We start from the raw sequence: 18,560 nt of genomic DNA on the forward strand, positions 1-18,560 counted from the left end.
AGGACAACCAGCAGCTGCTGAAAACTTTTTTCTTTTTAATTGGTTCCAATCCTAATGTCACCCAAACATAAATACATGTCTATAAGAAAGCTGGCTTTAAATTGGGCATCTGAGATTTTCTATGGTTTTATCACAAATGTGTAATTCAACATGGATTTACATTTATTCTTATATTCTGGTATCACCACTTACTCTAGTTGGATATCATTTTTTTAAAATCCAATACTACATTTTTCAAAATCCATCAATACTTCATGTAGGTTTAAAAATGCTTTATGTTTGAGAATTTCATACATTTATATAATGTGTTTTGTTAAATCTACTATTCTCTCCACTCTAATTCCTCCCCTATCCATCTACCACTTTCCCTCCTAATCTCATGTGCTCTTTTGTAAACCTACTGGATCCACTTAGGGTTAGAATAGGACATGACAAGGTCATTGCCTGCATTAACTCATAACAGCTGTGACTGTTTACAGAAGATCGGTACAAAAATGAAGAAAATCGAAGTCCCAGCAGGCTGGGGAAGGAGCTGATGGAACCCATCCCTAGTTGACACACCACTGGCAACTGATGGGAAAGAGTCAGTTTTCTTCTGGGATGTGGCCCCCAAGAGGCTACCCATCCTCCAGTAGATGGCCTTACACCCACAGAATCCACATTTTTAATGATAAAAAAGTAAATTATGAATGTACTAGCTGTCTTAATAGGTTAGACATACAGAACAAAAGATCAGCAAGTTAGAATACATATCCATAGCAAGTATTCAGACTGAAGTATCAGAAGCAAATAGAATAGTGAGGAATACATATACTTTGTTAAACATGTAATGTGCCAAATTTGCTAAACATTTAACATTCAGTATCTTTATTGATTTTGTTTTATGTACACACTTAGCTACTGCCATGAGCATGCTATGTCAGAAATAGAGGAACACATTTGTGTCTTCCCACAATGTCAGAATATATTGAGTAAGAATAAATTCACAAGGTAGGGTAGTTCAATTGGCAGGAATTTGCCTGATACTCTCACTTTCTTTGATAGTCCTAACCAAGTCAAACAGATTTTTAATTCCAATTTTAATTACTAATATTAACTCTTAGGTCACACATTACACATCACACAATAAAGCTACCTATCTGTATGTAAACATGTAAGTTACAAAATGACTCAAAAGGGATAGGAAGCAAGGGATTTTACAAAAGGTAGATTATTGAACCTATAATGAAAAGAAAAAGAGAGAATATGGATATGATAAGATAAAAAGGTCAATTATTGAATCTACTTTTTAAAAGGAACTATTTGTTTTAAATAGGATAAGTAATGAAATTTTTTGTCTGAGTTTATCAAATGTTACTGGACTGGACATTGTTAATATATATAATGGAGTTTTTTGTCTGAATCTGTCAAATGTTAATGGACTAGACATTGTTAATGTAATTCTTGACTTTATATATTGTATATACTTATTGGATATAATTCTTCTTGTATTAGTTATAAGCTTTTTTTAATTTTAGACAAAAAAGAGGAAATGTGGTGATATTGTGTTCCCCAAAATACTGTGTACCCTAATAAACTTATCTGAGGTCAGAGAACAGAACAGTCACTAGATACAGAGGCCAGAAAATGGTGGTACACACACCTTTAATCCTAGCATTCTGAAGGTAGAGATCCATTCGGATCTCTGTGAGTTCAAAGCCACACTGGAAACAGCCAGGCATGGTGACTCGAACCTTTAATCTCAGTACGAACCATAGAGACCTGGAGGTCTATATAGACAGGCAGTGACGAGGAAGTCATGTGGTTGGGTTTACAGCCAATGAGAAGGCAGAACAGAAAGGCAATACAAAGACAGGACTAAAGATGCCGGTAAGCCATGAGCCATGTGGCAAGGTATAGATATCTATGGAAATGGATTAATTTAAACTGTAAGAACAGTTAGCAAGAAGCCTGCCATGGCCATACAGTTTGTAACCAATATAAGTCTCTGTGTTTACTTGGTCGGGCCTGAGTGGCTGTGGGACCGGCGGGTGACAGAGATTTGTCCTGACTGTGGGCCAGTCAGGAAAACTCAAGCTACAAATGGCGTCCAACGTGGTGGCAAGAGTTTCCACCTAAAAACTGAGAAAAAAGATTCTAAAACTGAGCTAAAAACAGCTTCCTAATTGTCTCTCTCAAATGAGCGGCAGCTGCTGGTTTGAGCTACTGGTGGGTTCCTAGTGTGCGCGCTCGACCTGCGGTATGGCGGGAATGAGGCCTCTGCAAGTGGCACATTAAGCTGCATGGTGGATTTAGCCTTTGCTAGTACAAAACAAAAAAGAGGTTTTTGGGCTACACGCTGCTTGGATAAAAGCATAGACCCACGATAGCTCCCAGAGCTGGTGGTAAACGTAACACTGCCATGTTGGGAAGCTGAGGTGGGCGGAGCCAGCAGCCACAGCTGTTGCAGCTTAAAGCAATAGATTCACAATAAGACAGATTCAGATGTAATAGTTTACAATGTGTGTAAAAGATACGTAGGCTTGGAAGAGAGAAAAAGGAATATATACAGTTATATAAAGAAATACATAGTTTTTAAAAATAAAGTCTTTAAAGAGACAGTAAAGGTAATATAAAAAATAAGCCACGTAAAGATGAATATTACACAGAGAATCTGGATTGTGTTGTCTTTGGGATTTTTAACTGCAGAAAAACATTTGATTGTAAAAGCTGTTGAGTTATGCCAAAATGTATATTTTAAAGGTACCTTGACTTCAAAATTTGGATGTAGGGATATGTTGCTTTGGAAAGGAGGCTCTGCTTTTGTTTCCACAGAAAGCCAGAGGCTATGGATTTGTTCCAGATTAAGACACATCAGGTTTGACCAGCCAAGACCCCCTGAAAGGTCTCTGATGACACCATGGCCCAGATGATCCAACATCCAGAACCGTTTCAAGGCAACTGGCTCAGATGATACAGCCTCACGGACTACTCCATGATCCTAAAATTTTCTTTGTTTCCCCAGAAGATACAGCGCCCCCCTCCAGCAGGAAGTAGTAAGAGAAGCTACGCCCAAATTCCCAAATTATATCTAATTTTACTTTGTTAAGGTTAAAACCTTCCTTTTTGAAAAAAAAGGGGGGGAGTGCTGTGGGATGTTCTGTATGGCAAATGTGTTGCTGATTAGTCAATAAATAAAACACTGATTGGCCATTGGCTAGGCAGGAAGTGTAGGCGGGACAAGGAGGAGAATAAAGCTGGGAAGTGGAAGGCTGAGTCAGAGAGACACTGCCAGCCGCCATGATGAGAAACAGCATGTAAAGATGCCGGTAAGCCATGAGTCATGTGGTAAGGTATAGATTAATGGAAATGGATTAATTTAAACTGTAAGAACAGTTAGCAAGAAGCCTGCCACGGCCATACAGTTTGTAACCAATATAAGTCTCTGTGTTTACTTGGTCGGGTCTGAGTGGCTGTGGGACTGGCGGGTGACAGAGATTTGTCCTGACTGTGGGCCAGTCAGGAAAACTCAAGCTACACAGGACACAGGAAGGTCTCTCTCTCAGGGAAAGGACAGCAGCGAGTGGTAAGATAAGGTGGTCTTAGCTCTTGGCTACTACTCGATCTCTGGGCTTTTAACTCTTTATTTGGCTCTGTGTTTCTTATTTATTTAATAAGACCGTTTAGAATTACATCTACATAGGTAAGACTAAATATAAATATATAAATATATGAGGGGCAAGTTTTTTAAAAATATAAATATCCCTTTATAACTACAGGCAGCTAAAACATGAATAAATAAAAATTTTCAAAGCAGTACACTCAAAATCACTTGCCATTCTTGCGGGAAGTCTTCTGCACGGTAGTTGGTGCACAGGGTTGTGCAGGTGTCACATCAGACGTAGTAGAGCCAGTATGATGAGCCTTCACCTTGTCCGCCCAACTGACACCTGTAGGTGCCAGACATGGGGCATTTACTGTGCCAGGTAAATTCCTATTGAGAAAAGTAAACACATGTAATAAGTTAAATATCAAAGCAAGAATTGTAAAATCATAACATTATAAAAGTCTAAGTCTTCCCTTCCATTACTAGCTTTTATCAATAACAACATGTGTTAACAAGTCATTCTTGACTAAGGCTAAAACTGGTGCTTCATTGGCAACATTCAATTTTGGTTCTTGAAAACTGAGTAACACTATTATCTAAAGTTATTTTTTCCAAATCTTCACACTACCCTATCCACTATCTACAGTCACTTTAATAACTCACATTTATCAAAAATCTGTTACTAGATAAGCCTGGAATTCTTTTTCTTCATTAAATAAAGAATTACGACACAGTGAAAGTAAATTTATTGGAAAGCAGTACAGATTCCTCAGGTCTGAGGAGGACCCAGGGCTATGAGACCACTAAAGGGTTCAGGTTTTTCTTGGGTTCTAGTACAACCTAACAATGACATCCTTCCTTTCTTATATTGGTCCAAAGGTGTTCATGTACCTCTTCTGCCACCAAAATTAGGTTCCCTATCTTGGTGTGCTGACACAGAAACAGTACTACTGGCTAACTGGGATTAGGGCTGCTCCTAACCCCCTTTCATCTGTGGTGAAATAGGCAATGAGAACTCACTGCAAGTAAGAGACATAATCTACTTTCACTCTGTTTCTCCCTTCCCTGGGGCCTATGGCTTTGAAGATTCTCAAAATTTTTTTTCAGAAAAAAAATGATTCTGTTGTATATATACTAAATGGCTTACTATTTAAATTTTGAGTTAGAATAATAAACAAAACCAAGCTTTATAACTAACATCTCAGTTAGTAAACACAACAACCCAAGAAGCATGAGATGTGGGTAGGTACTAAAAGCAACCTAAACCCTTTCTGATATGAACCATATCAGAAAGTAAAAAGAAGCAATGCATTTATACAATGATAATGAACAAGAGCATATGGAGAACAGCGTAAGAACTTTATGCACGGAGGCACTGCCGTGGCTAATACTGTCAACTGGACAGGATCGAGAATCACCTAATGGACAACCCTCTGGGCGTGTCTATGAGGGAGTTTCTAGACAGGGTTAATAAGGGTAGGAAGACCCACCCAAATGAGGCCAGTATCACTGCATGGGTTGAGGTCCCAGACTGAATAAAAAGGAGAAAGTGAGTGCTGTGTGTGTGTGTGTGTGTGTGTGTGTGTGTCCCCACTTCATGACTGCAGATACAATGTGATCAGCCACTTCCCATTCCCTGCCATGATAAATTGGGTCCCATCCGACTATAAGCCCAAGAAAATTTTTAAAGCTCCCTTAAGTTGCTTTAGTCAGGTATTTGATATGGCCATGAGAAAAGTAATTAATGCATGCATTAAAAGCCTCCAAACTCAAATAGATCTGCATCATAAAATTCTTGGAAACAAACTAATGTACTGCAACAAAGAACAAGTCCCCTTGTAAACACTCTTTTGTTTGGGAGAATGTAGTTGGTTCTGTTTGTTATGTATCTTTTCCCACCTGCCTAAGGTCCAAGTATCATATGATTCTTAAGACCATCAACATTCACCAAAGGAAACACTAACTAAGAACTCCTATAAAAGAGATTGAAAGCAAAAGTCTAATTCTACTGAACAAAGAATCAGCTTTTGCTAAATGCCAGCTACAATGTTAGGATGCTCAAGATATATAGATATATCAAAGATCTTGCCTCAAAGATAATAGCAGAGAAAATAAACATTAAAAAATTACAATGCTTGGGAAATAAGCTCAGTTGGTAAAGTGTTCATCATGTAATCATGACAAGCCTTCACATATATGTGCAACTTCACATACACCTATATACACATGAAAAAAATATAAAACCTAGCATGGTGATGCACATGAGCAGTTGGGAGGCTAAAGAAGAAAAATTATCACTCTAAAGTGACTCTGTGGTATACAGTAAGATGGAGGGTGAACCCCATCTTAAATACATTGTAGTAATCTGAAAATGCAATAAAAATACAAGCATATCCAAGGTAATAATAAGTAAAAAGCTGTTAACTATGAAATGGTGGGTGTGACAGATAAGGCAATGTCAAGAATGATCAGGTTTGGGGGCCAGAGATGGTTAAATGCACTTACTACTCAATCATGAGGACCAGAGTTCAGATTCTGATGCCCTCTCCTAGCCTCCATGGGCACCTACACATACACTGTGCTTATACTCATATAGACATGTGCACATACACAAATAAATAAAATAATCTTTACAAAAAAAGAAAGACTAGGCAATAGAGGAAAGAGAACTGATGAAGCAAGCACTTGCCAGCCTTTCATTAAATACACAATTAAGGCTTATATTAAAGAATCAGAGTAAAAACGTTTGCTTTAAAAGTAAATTTCCCAAACAGGCATGGTAGCACATGCCTATAATCCCACTTGGGAGGAGGAGGCAGGAAAATCATGAACTCAATGTCATCCTCAGCTGATTAGCAAGTCTAAGTTTGTCTTGAAACACCATTTTAAAAGTCACAAAGTTAAAAATGATGGCAACAGGCACAATAACAATACTACAGAGCATATCACTAATCTGTAGGGCTTCCACATATTATTTAAACTAGTTTTCAACAACAAAACAAATGAAAATCACACACAAAAAAGAAAATACACAAAACATTATGGCCTATTTATAGAAAACAGTAACAGAATTTAACAGACACAGCTTTTAAATTGACCCTTTTTGAGATCAAAGGATCCTTTCATAGGGGTCACATATCAGATATCCTGCATATCATTTCAATTCATAACAGTAGCAAAATTACATTTATGAAGTAGCAACAAAAATAATTTTATGGTTGAGAGTCACCACAACACAAGGAACTGTATTAAAGAGTTGCAGCATTAGGAAGGTTGAGATCCACTGCTTTAATGTAATCATCAGTCCTACCCAGCTACAAACCCTGAGAACTGTAATAGTGACCCGCCTGCAATATGTGCCCACCAGATTTTTTTTTATTTTATTCACACAATTTTAAACATATACACAATGTAGGAAAAAGTGTTCTCAAATGGCCTTCCTCATTCATTCCTCTCCTCTCTGACATACAACTTTCATGAAGAATATACAAGAATGCAAACTCGTGAAATGAAACTGTCCATAATAACTAGCTCTTCATCACTGTGCCCATAGAAAAGCACATCCTATAATACCTGAGCTCAGCAAAAAAAAAAAAAAAAAAAAAAAATTACATCCAACGTGTAATGGAGTGCTTTTGGAGTCCTCTTAGGTAAATGAGAAGACCCACAGACAAAGCTTCTCTGAGTCTAAAAGGACCAGCTCATCACGGATCTAGGCTTTTGTTCTTACTTTCTATCAATTTGTGAGTAACAAAGTTACTTTCCCTGATTTTTCTGTGTAAATGCTAAGAAAGCGTTACCAATCTCATAGTCTAGTAACTTTCTCTCAGATCTAAGAATCTGAGCAGAAATTAGTGAATCCTTCCCTGGAAATGATACATTATTTTACCTACATGGGGTTGGTATCTATGAATATTTTTCTCATGGGATACAATATACTATACTATAATACTATGAGTATTTTTTAAAATCATCTCACCCAAAATTCAAGCTTCTTCTTGCAGTTGATGTTACATTCATTCTATCTGTTGATGGGCTTGGAATCACATGACGTCCTGGAGACATCTTCTTTACTTCCCATGCCAGTGAAGTTGGTCTAATACAGAACATATAGTAGATTACTTTAACAGAGAAAAAGAGAAACAAACTAATCTTTCCTTTTGGCTGTTAATGAGCAAAACCATAGTTAAAACATGTTTTGATCCTGATTACCAGAAAGGTTCTATACTAACAAGCAAGAGTCGCTGATGGTTCACAGTACAGGATTTTCCACACAGCGAAACAACAGCGAGCACTACTTCCCTCAAAAGAGTCATGGGGTTACAGAAGACATGAGATGCAGTGCTTGGTTGCAACAGGGTACATTAGGCAGCTCTGGCTGGCCAGGAACTTACTATGTAGACCAGGCTGGCCTCGAACTCAGAGATCCTCCTGCCTCTACTTCTTGAGTACTGAGATTAAAAGTGTGCACCACCATACCCAACTGAGATAAACTTATTACGAATTACAAACTTCTCCATATACCCAGAAAAAAATTAAAGCAATAGTATTGATTCAGGTAATTTTGTAGATATCCTAGAGAATTAAGTTTAGGGAAAAATAATCAAAACAAAGGAAAATAGTGAGGGTGAAAGGAAGAACACATGAGAAAACATGAACTACTCTACCTCTTAATCAGCATAGAGTAGAAACACAGACACCATCACTCTTTATTGGAAAAGCTAAGTGGTGTAAATGACCTTCGGATCTCTATTCTCTACCCCACAAACAGCTGACAGGATATATATCCTACTGAAATGTTTTTCTAAGCAACCTCCTATATTCCCATTCAAAGCCTATCATTCCTGTCAGTCTCTCTATACCTTATTTTCCATGTGATGTAGTCATTAGATATTTTACTCTCTCACTCAAAAAGAAAACAACAACAAAAAGCAAATCAAAACACAAAACTGATTATTGATAGAAAATTCAGATAAAACATTATTCAAAAGCCCAAAGATTTGAATGAGTTGTTACCAAATCATCTTTCTGAAAGAAGTTATAGTCCTATAGATGAAAGACATTCTTTTCCATTCAACCTTGCCAACACTGGTATCTTTTTTTAAAAAAAAAAATGTTATTATCAAAATGGTCCAACGCTGTCTTTGTTTTCTTTTTTAATTGTATATGTGTATTACTCTAACTAGTAAAGATAACATATTATCACCATTTGAATTTTTTCTTTTGGAGTTTACATTTCGGTATCTTTGGCTCAGTGTTTCTATTGGAATTTGTGTCATTTTCCAAATGATTTAAGAAAATTTATTGCTGCTGCTATCATGATACAATCTTATTGTTTTGTAAGTATTCCTTAAATTTTAAATTTAAATATAGGTTTATTTTCTTCTTGCTAAATCAAGGAAGTCAATATTTTCTTTGGTAGTTTCTAATTTTATCTCAAAGTCTTTATTTAAAATATAGCAATATAAATTCTTGTCAGGATTTTTTTAATAAATGTATCTTCCTAACCTTTAAACCCCCAAGTTAAGGATGATTTGAAGAATGATGTCATCACCAAAGACTAATGCCATCAACAGGAAATGTAATGCTGTTTTCCATATGTTGGAGCTGCTTCAGGAGGCAGAGAGAAGATGTGTTGGTAACTAGTTAATACAAAAAGAGATGCCCTGAGAGCTGAGGAAATGGCTCAGTGAGTAAAGAGCCTGCCATGCACACATGAAGACCTGAATGTGGATCCCCAGGATCCAGGAAAAAGCCAGGTATAGTGGTGTGCATCCATCATCTCAGACAGAGGATCAGACACAAGCAGATCTGGTGCTTACTGGTCAGTCACTCTAGCTAAATCTGATAAGCTCCAGGTTCAATGAGAGACCTTTCTCAAAAAATATGGTAGAAAGTGATAGAGAAAGATACCCAACACCAACCTCTAGCCTCCACAAATACACACATATACATACATGCACAAATACTTGCATTGCACCCAAACAAAGCACACACACACACACAGTCTTGGACCTAAGCATAACTTGTATTCTGTCCTGTTCTGCTGGTAATTTAAGGCAACTGGCTAAGAAAGCTACTTAATGCTAGGATAAGCAGTATTATAATAATTTTGAATAACTTATCTATGATAATGAAATGAGTTTTGAGATGTATTTCTCTCCTTGCATTTCCTACCTTGTCACCAGTAATTTTTAAGGAATTTGTGTAGTTGAAGTGTACATGAATGAAATCTCATGAATTACATGACTGTTTTGACTCAAAGAATCAATGAGTCTCAAGTATTCCTGTGTGCTTTAAGTTCCTTCAGTCTAGGAGATGAAATACAGTAACCTGAAGTGATGTAAAGATAACGTTGAACAGTTAACTAGAGTATAATTGTATATATAGTCTTTCTAGATTTCTAAAATTGTAACAAAATGATGTGGTATTCTAATTTTCAGTAGCAAGTAAATATACAGAGAGAGACGGAAAAATCATTTCCTCATTGCCTACCACAAGGAGAAGATATACTATGCCTTTCCAGAGATTGTTTCACTTCATGTCTTCCCTACACTTACATAACTGTTTGATTTGTTGTCTTTGCCTTAAATGCCAATGATCCACCCTTCCAAAAAACTTACCATCCATATATAGCATTAAGTTCCTTTTGTTATACCATTAGATTACAACATCCATGTGTCACATGTAGCAATTTAATTTCTGTACTAAATAATATGACCAGCACTGTTAGGTGCATTAATAATAAATATCTGTTACTGAACCAAAAGAGAAATGTAATAGTCAACTATTAGATTGTTACAAGTTTCAGATCAACATGAGGTTCAGTCCACTGTCAATTTCAATGCTTGCTACTGAAACAAGGGTTACTACAAACATAAATACCGGAGTTCATTACCTGCTTTGTGCATCTGTCTTCTCTAACTTTTCCTGAAGTTGAATCCAGTCAATCAATGCTTTGAAATCTCTCACATAGTAATCCAGCATCATTAACACCTCCTAATTTAAATAACAAAATATTAGCCTCTATTTTGTGGTGGGAAAAAAGCTTTAGGAAAAATTATTAAAGTGAAGAGTTTTCAGGTTAATGATTTTTACATTTACGTTCATTAAAGAAGACATATAGCCTATTTTTTTTTTGTTCTTTTGGAATTGTTGCTCCTTTTTCATTCTGTTGGTAAGATAATGTAAAGTACTTTTAAATTCAGAGCTTAAACACCAAGAAAGGATTTACTAAATAGTAATCATTTTAATATTTTTTATTGTGCAGTTCCTATACAGAAAAGTGCACAAATAATGCATGTAAATTGTTAAAAGGAAACAAATGACATGAACACCACCAATCTAAGTCACTGCAAAGACCTTGTAGACACCACACATGACAAAGAATACAACACTAACTGAAAGTTCCTCCGTGTACCCTCCCAAACTCTACTCCATCCTTCATCCAGGGTAAGCAACACCTCAGTAGAATACTGAGGACAAGCAACACCTCAGTAGAATACTGAGGACAAGTGACAAGAGGAGCCATAACTTCCGATTCCTTAGAGGAGAGCCTGAAGCCTGAAGCCATTAAAAACAATCTTTGTTTGAATTTCTCAAACGCATCCGTGATCAGGTTGAGGACTTTCCTTCTGTCTTCCACCTTTACATGAATTCCAGGAATCGAACTCAGGTTGCCAGGCTTGGGCAGCAAGCACCAATAGCTTCTGAGCCAACTCAACAGGCAGTATTTTAATTTCAAAAAGTTCCTATTCAATATGACTCAGTCTCCAACCCAAATTTATTATTTTTATTATTATTCACATTTTTACTTCTAATGTCCACCACAATATCTTCTTTAACAAATAAATTATTCTGAAATGTTCTCCTGAGCTTCTCTGTTCAGAGCTCTGGATTTTCTAGGTTAGGCCCCTATAACTGCTTAATTCAAAAGATTCTTTCACTACTGTAAGCTTTCTGAAGATTTATGACAATTTATCTAGACTCTGTCTTCAGTGGGAGAACTGGTCTGAAGTACTCATTCTATCCTTTTAGAGAATTTGATGTAAATAGATCAGTTGTAAGAAATGTTTAAAAACAGACACTGAAAAACAAAACCCAAATCTTTACAAAGAAAATAATATAGGTCAAATACACAGCTGTACATAAAGAAAGGAACACTATCAAAGAATCAAAATTATTTTTATTATTAATACTTTTATTTTTCTTATTAATGGATTTGACAGATTTTTTTAATAAAAACAAATTCAACATTGTATTCTACTAAGAATATGTATGTGTTCTTTTGAAAAGATTATTTTAATTATTATTCTAGGAGTATGAGTGTTTTGCCTGCATGCATGCATGTCTTTGCATCACATGTGTGACTGGTGCCCACAGAGGCCAAAAGAGGGCATTGGATCCCCCGGAACTGGAGTTACAGACAATTACGAGCCTGGTCTACAGAGTTCCAGGACAACCAGGGCTACATAGAGAAACCCTGGAAAAAGCAAAAAACCAACAAACAAAACAAAAACAAGACTGGTACTATAGCTCAGTGGTAAAACACTATCAGGGGCAAAGTTTGATCTTCAGCACTGCAAAGTTGGGGGTTCTGGGAATTAAACTCAAATCCTCTGGAAGAACACCCAGTGCTCTTCTTAATTATAAAGCCATCTCTCTAGCCTCTACCTGCATTTTCTTATGTATTAAGAAGAAATGATAAATGAGGACAAAAGAAATTAAGATTATTTTGTTATTATAAAAGACTCCCTATAAACTAGAATAATATTACTTGAAAGTAGAAGTATTCATATATATATTCATATATATAAGTACTCATCTAACATATATTCATATATATAGCAAATTATAACCACTAAAAATCAGTAAAAATAAAACAGTCAAAATACTAAGAAAATGAAATAATGCAAAAATTTTAGTTAAAAGAATAAATCTTGAGAGCAGGGGCAAGATGGGAGAACCTTAGGATTCCTGAACTCTGTCACCCTGGGTATGCACAACAAGGTATAGTAGCACTTCTGGGAGCCAGAGAAGCATTCAAGACAAACCATTACCCTCAACCATTATGCTTGCTGCAAGGTTCAGGCAGCCAAACTCAACATGAAGGAGGATCAAGTGGAGATGTGGCTCATCAGGCACCAGCACACCCACTCATGCACACCCACTTACACACCCACACCCACACCCACACCCACACACACACACACACACACACACACACACACACACACACACACACCACACCACAAGTTAAATTTTTTTTAACTAACAGAACTACAAGAAGAAATAGATGACTCTGCTACAATATTTGTAGAGCTCAACACCTACCAGAAATGTACAGACCACACAAGTAGTAAAGCAGTAAGTTCAAAGGTGAACTCCATAATGTCACCACTCAACTGGATAATAATTGACATAGGAAGAGCATTTAGCAATGTGAGAATACACATTCTTTTAGACCTCACATGAAATATTCACCAAGATAGACTACATTCTGACAAAAAAAAATAAGATAGAAATCATGCAATGTTTGCTTTTAGAAAACAATGGATTTAACTATAAATAATGTGAAAAATCTCAGCATGCATAAAATTAAATATAATCCATGTGTATTATCATTTTAAAATATTCATATTCTCCAAAGCAATATACACTTTCAATGCAATCACTTATCAAAAATCCCATTGCATTTTTCACAGAAATAGTTCCATAACTGTATAATTCATATAGAATAAAACAAAAAGATTTGAAATAGTCAAAGCAATCTTAAGAGGAAAAACAACTGAAGACAGCACACTTTCTACTTCAAATTATTTACAAAAAAATATAATAATCAAACAAGTACAGTGCTAACATAAATCAGACACATAAACTTTATAAAACAAAACAGACCATAAGAAAACAAACATAAACACATGCTGAAATTAACTTTTTGACAAGGATAATATCATCAATGAGTGGTGTTAGGGAAACTAAACAACTACATGCAAAAGAATAAGAACAGTCCCTTGTCTTCACCATAGAAAAAAGACCTGAAATTTTAAAAATCTTAGGAGAAAAAAAAGTACGAAATTCCCTTGATATTGACCTTGGAAGTAATCTAGATCATACTTAGAAGCTCAGGCAACAAAAGCAAAAAAACGAACTCTATAAAACTAAAAAAGCTTCTATACTATAAAAAGAAATAGTCACTAGAATAAAAGTATCTTACAGATTGGGAAAAACACCTCTTATGATATATTGATATTGAGATAGATAGATAGATAGATAGATAGATAGATAGATAGATAGATAGATAGATAGATAGATAGATATAGATATATCTGACATGGGATTAATTCTCAAAAAATGTAAGAAAATCACATAACCTAATAGCAAGGGAAAACAACCTGGTTTCAACATGGACAAAGGAAATAAGCAGAAGATCTAGATATTTTTCCCAAAGGAAATAAAAAGTGATCAACAGCATTAACTGTGAGGAAAATGCACTTGCAACCTCAAAGGCACACTGCCCACACATATTAGACTGGGTACTATCAAAAGGACAGGTGATAACATATGCTGGCTAAGGAAAGAAAGAGAACCTTTGTACTCTGTTAGTGAGGCTGACCAACAGTGAAGCTGATATAAGACCAGGATGGAGAATCCTCAAAAAGTTAGCATTACAATCACCACATATCCTAGCTGTCCCTCTGCTGCGCATATATCCATAACGAATCAAATCAGCACCTTGAGGAGAGATCTGCATTCCCATGTTCACTGGACCATTATATGGATGCATAAAGAAATTGTGAGCTGGTGGAGAGTACTATTCAGCCTCCAAGGGGGGTTATGACATTTGCAACAACGTGTATGAACCTAAAATACATTATGCTAAGTGAAATAAGCTAAATGGAAAGAGAAAGCAGTGTATCATGGAGGGAAAAACTAGCATAATACACAGAAACAGAATTAAGGTTACCATGGACAAGAAGCAGAAGGAATGGGGAGACTATAGGATAAGAGATACAAATTTCTAGTTATATATAATAAGCCTAAAGGTCTGCTGTAAAGCACGAGGACTACAACTAAAAGTATTGAATTATATGCTGAAAATTAAATAGATTTTGATGCTATTACTACACATATACAAAAGGAACAATAAAGAAGTCCCACCCCCTAGACAAAGAACTACAGGCACCTAATGACTGCTAGGGAAGGAGAATTAGCCTCACACAGGATGAACCTGTTTACCAGTTTTCTAATGCAGAGTGGTCAGTCCTACACCCATATACACAGAAACAACAAAAACACACATTCAGCAGGTTGTACACACACACACACACACACACACAACAATAATAAAGAGGCTTTCAACTTGAGGAGGGGTTAGAGGGAGAAAGGCTAGGGAGAATATGATGTGATTGTATTTCAATTAAAAAAAATTTTTAATAGAAGAGAACCAATCAATAAAAATGAAACTCGGTATTCAAAACCAGTCATTTTTTTAAAAGTAATAAATGCTTAAAATTTTGCCATCATTTCTTATGTGGCTGGTACAAAGTCAAATGAGACTATATAGGCAAGGAATTAGATACGATGTAACCAAAGAAACTGCAGCTATAGCTTAGCAGCTGTGTCTCCCGGCTAGGCAAGAAGACAAAGGTGAATGAAGGAAGCGAAGAAACTTAGTACTGCATCTCCTGCTGGTCAGAATGTCCCTCTGAACTTCCAAAGACAAATACTAAATTCACTGAACAGGTTAGAAACATTTTAAAGCCAGTTTACTTTGGATGAACATACCATCTCTGCTCTCTGTCCACATTCATAATTAGCATTATTGTACTCTATGTTTCTTCTTCTTTTGTGTATGTATGCATGTAGGTACACATGTATGTGTGGGTATGCAAATACATGTATATGCAAATACATGTATACATATAAATACAAATAAAGTATCTTGCTAAATTAGATGCTTATTATTTAGGCAAGGCTGACTACCCAGCAACCCCTCAGGAGATGCCTATCTTTACCTACCAACATTGGAGTTAACAGGTATGCCTAGCCATGCCTAGGTTTTTACATGGCTGCTAGGGATTCAAAGTCAGACTCTCATGCTTGGAAAGTATCCTGGGATGGTTTGAATGAGAATGGTCCCTGCAGCTAATATATTTGAATGTTTGTTTCCCAGTTGGTGAGCTGTTTGGGAAGGACTAGGAGGTACAGCCTTGGAGGAAGTGTCAGTGGGGGTGGGCTTTGTGATTTCAAAAGCCCATATCTCTCTCTCTGCCTCCTCTTTGTGGATTAGCATGTAAACTCCATGCTACTGCTCCAACAAATGCCTAACTACCTGTTGCCATGCTCCCTGCCAAGACAGTCATGGATAGACTTACCCATTGAAAATGTAAGCAAGTCCCCAATTAAATGCTTTCTAAGTGGCCTTGGTCATAGTGTCTCTTCACAGTAACTAAGATATGCTCTTACCCACTAACGTATCTTCCCCGTTCATCCACCTTATCTTTCGAGGCAAGATCTTTCATTGAACCTGGAGCTCACTGACGGGCTATGTGGGCTGGCCAGCAATGACTAGGGACCTGGAGCTCACTGACGGGCTATGTGGGCTGGCCAGCAATGACTAGGGACCCTCTTGTCTGTCTCCCAGCACTGGGATTACAGGTGCAGCCACCAAGCCTGACTCTCTATACAGTGCTGGGAATGCTGACTCAGGTTCTTGGGCCTCAACAGCAAGCACTTACCCTCTCAGCCGTCTCCCCAGGCCCTCGTTTTCCTCTTTAGCTAACTCAAAATTATACTACTGTGACAGTATATTCTATACATCTCACGAAAGTAATCTTTTGTAATGGGTTTATTATACATCTAAATGTCAATTTTATTTTGAATAAAGAAATGAGTGCAAAGAACAAGTCACTAAATATACCCCTTTGTCCTATAGAGAAATTGATAAAGTATAATCATGTATAGAAATACTGGTTCACCAGCCAAAGCTGTCATTTAAATGCATAAGACAAAGAAATATAAAGTATATTCATTTTTACCATCCTACACCACTCTTACTGTAAGAAAAGTCAGTGACAGGGTTCGAGAGGTGGCTCAGCAGGTAAGAGTATTTACTGTTCTTCCAGAGGACTAAGATTTAGCTACCAACACCCACATGGCAGCTCAAAACTATTTGTAGTTCCAGTTGCAGGAGGTTCAACGCCCTCTTCTGGCCTCTACCGGTTTGCTGTACATATATACATGCAAACAAACATTGATAAACATAAAATTAAAAAAGATCTTCTAGCCTTTAATCCCAGCACTCAGGAGGCAGAACCAGATGGATCTCTGTGAGTTCGAGGCCAGCCTGGGCTACTGAATTCCTGGGAAGACGCCAAAGCTACACAGAGAAACCCTGTCTTGAAAAAACAAACAAACAAACAAACAAAAAAAGATCTTCTTAAAAATGCCAGTCTCACTTTACTATAAAGGCTTTTCAATAGGCTCAGGAAGTATCAGAAAATGCAAGCCATCATTTATATAATAGATTTTTCCATAGCTAAGCTTAAATTAACTTTTTAGAATCCATAGCAAATATCTTAAATGGACGCATAAAGATACACTTCATAAATCAGACCCAGTATTAATAAATTTGTCAATTTATTTACAAATGAAATAAAGTACCACCCTTAATATTCATAAAAAGTATATTCTACTTTAAAAGACTTCTGAACAAAGAAGCATTATGTACTTCCTTTTAAAGGTAGTCCTTGGTGCCAAATTACTGGTAATGAAAATCTACTACAATCAGGAAAGGGACAAATCTAAGAAGTTAGTTGGCTTCCTTCTCTCAATTCTACTAATATAACTCAAATTGTCTAATTAAAATCATTCTACTTAAACTACCTATATTAGATAGGCACAGAAAGATTTAATTTTGAATGATTTATTTTGGAAATTTTCAACTGATTTCCCTTTTGCTTGAAAAAAAAATTGCATGGCAAGACCATAGCAACTATATTTTTTATACTAGTAGGCAGAGAGAAAGTACATTTGATGGTTAGACAGTGTATTTTAAGGAATGTTTAGCTCAGTGTTATCAAAACTGATCAGAGTGGTAGTGAGCAGCTGTAATCTGAGTCATGCTTGCAAATGAGCGAATACAAACAGGCAAGGAGCTGCTGGAGCGGCTGGAGCCGCCGGAGCTGCTGGAGCTGCCGGAGCGACCGGCCCGCAGTCAGTGATGCACATCTTTCTCCCTGAAGCTATGAAGGCCATTTGTCAAGCAGGATGAAACAGAACAAAAGTAGCTCTGAAAGTAATTCTATAGGCATTCAGATAACTACATATAGATGTACGGCTAAAATTACCAATTAGTTTACCAATTGGCTGCAACTGATTCAATTGGTTCATAATTAATTCTAGTGACTAGCACAAAAAGCAGGATGGTTGACGCCATGTCTTTGTCCTCCAGACACACAATACTGGTGCACAGGCCCTTGGGTCCAAAACATCAATATAGCCCTCCACTTCAGCTACAAGAAATGAGTACGGTGGGTGCTGGTGGTGATGAAGAGGTAAAAACATATATCATGAAATCAGAGCCAAAAGAGAACTTTACTGGGGAGGTGCTTCAGCAAGATGAGTATGAGTTTTAAGGAACACTATTTTGTAGTAACTCCTTAGTTTGTGGAAGGCTATTTTATTAAAGCCATAGTTCAAAGAGGAAATCAGCAAAAAGCAAAATGGTGGGTAATTTTAATTTTCAAAACTAGTAACAGCTCATCTCATTAATCATTCTCTTCTTTCAAATATTTCTTCTTGATTTTTCAATATAAAACCTAGAATGACATATAAATATACTTACCAAACTCCTGAGGGGGGGGACAAGAAATGAAAAATCTGTTAGAAGCTATTCTCCCATAATTTCATCATTACCAGCTTCTGTGAGCAAATAAAAGCTGACACTGTCTACATAATAATACAAAAGTAT

At 36.6% G+C, this 18,560-nt stretch overlaps 1 protein-coding gene across 4 annotated transcripts in view; it reads right to left on the reverse strand.

The window, feature by feature from the left end:
* Scaper (S-phase cyclin A associated protein in the ER) overlaps positions 1–18,560 on the reverse strand; it is a 379,070-nt gene that overhangs the window by 320,755 nt on the left and 39,755 nt on the right. For all 4 annotated transcript variants that reach the window (XM_052760973.1, XM_052760997.1, XM_052760990.1 and 1 more), the window contains exons 6-8: positions 10,485–10,585; positions 7,566–7,682; positions 3,816–3,973 (exon numbers count right to left, since the gene is read on the reverse strand). In XM_052760973.1, the coding sequence (XP_052616933.1) occupies positions 3,816–3,973; positions 7,566–7,682; positions 10,485–10,585 (376 nt within the window). The remainder of the gene's footprint in view (positions 1–3,815; positions 3,974–7,565; positions 7,683–10,484; positions 10,586–18,560) is intronic.

Source organism: Peromyscus californicus, unplaced genomic scaffold (assembly GCF_007827085.1).
Source record: "Peromyscus californicus insignis strain IS unplaced genomic scaffold, ASM782708v3 Scaffold_11__1_contigs__length_118956290, whole genome shotgun sequence".
Taxonomy (NCBI): Eukaryota; Metazoa; Chordata; class Mammalia; order Rodentia; family Cricetidae; genus Peromyscus; species Peromyscus californicus.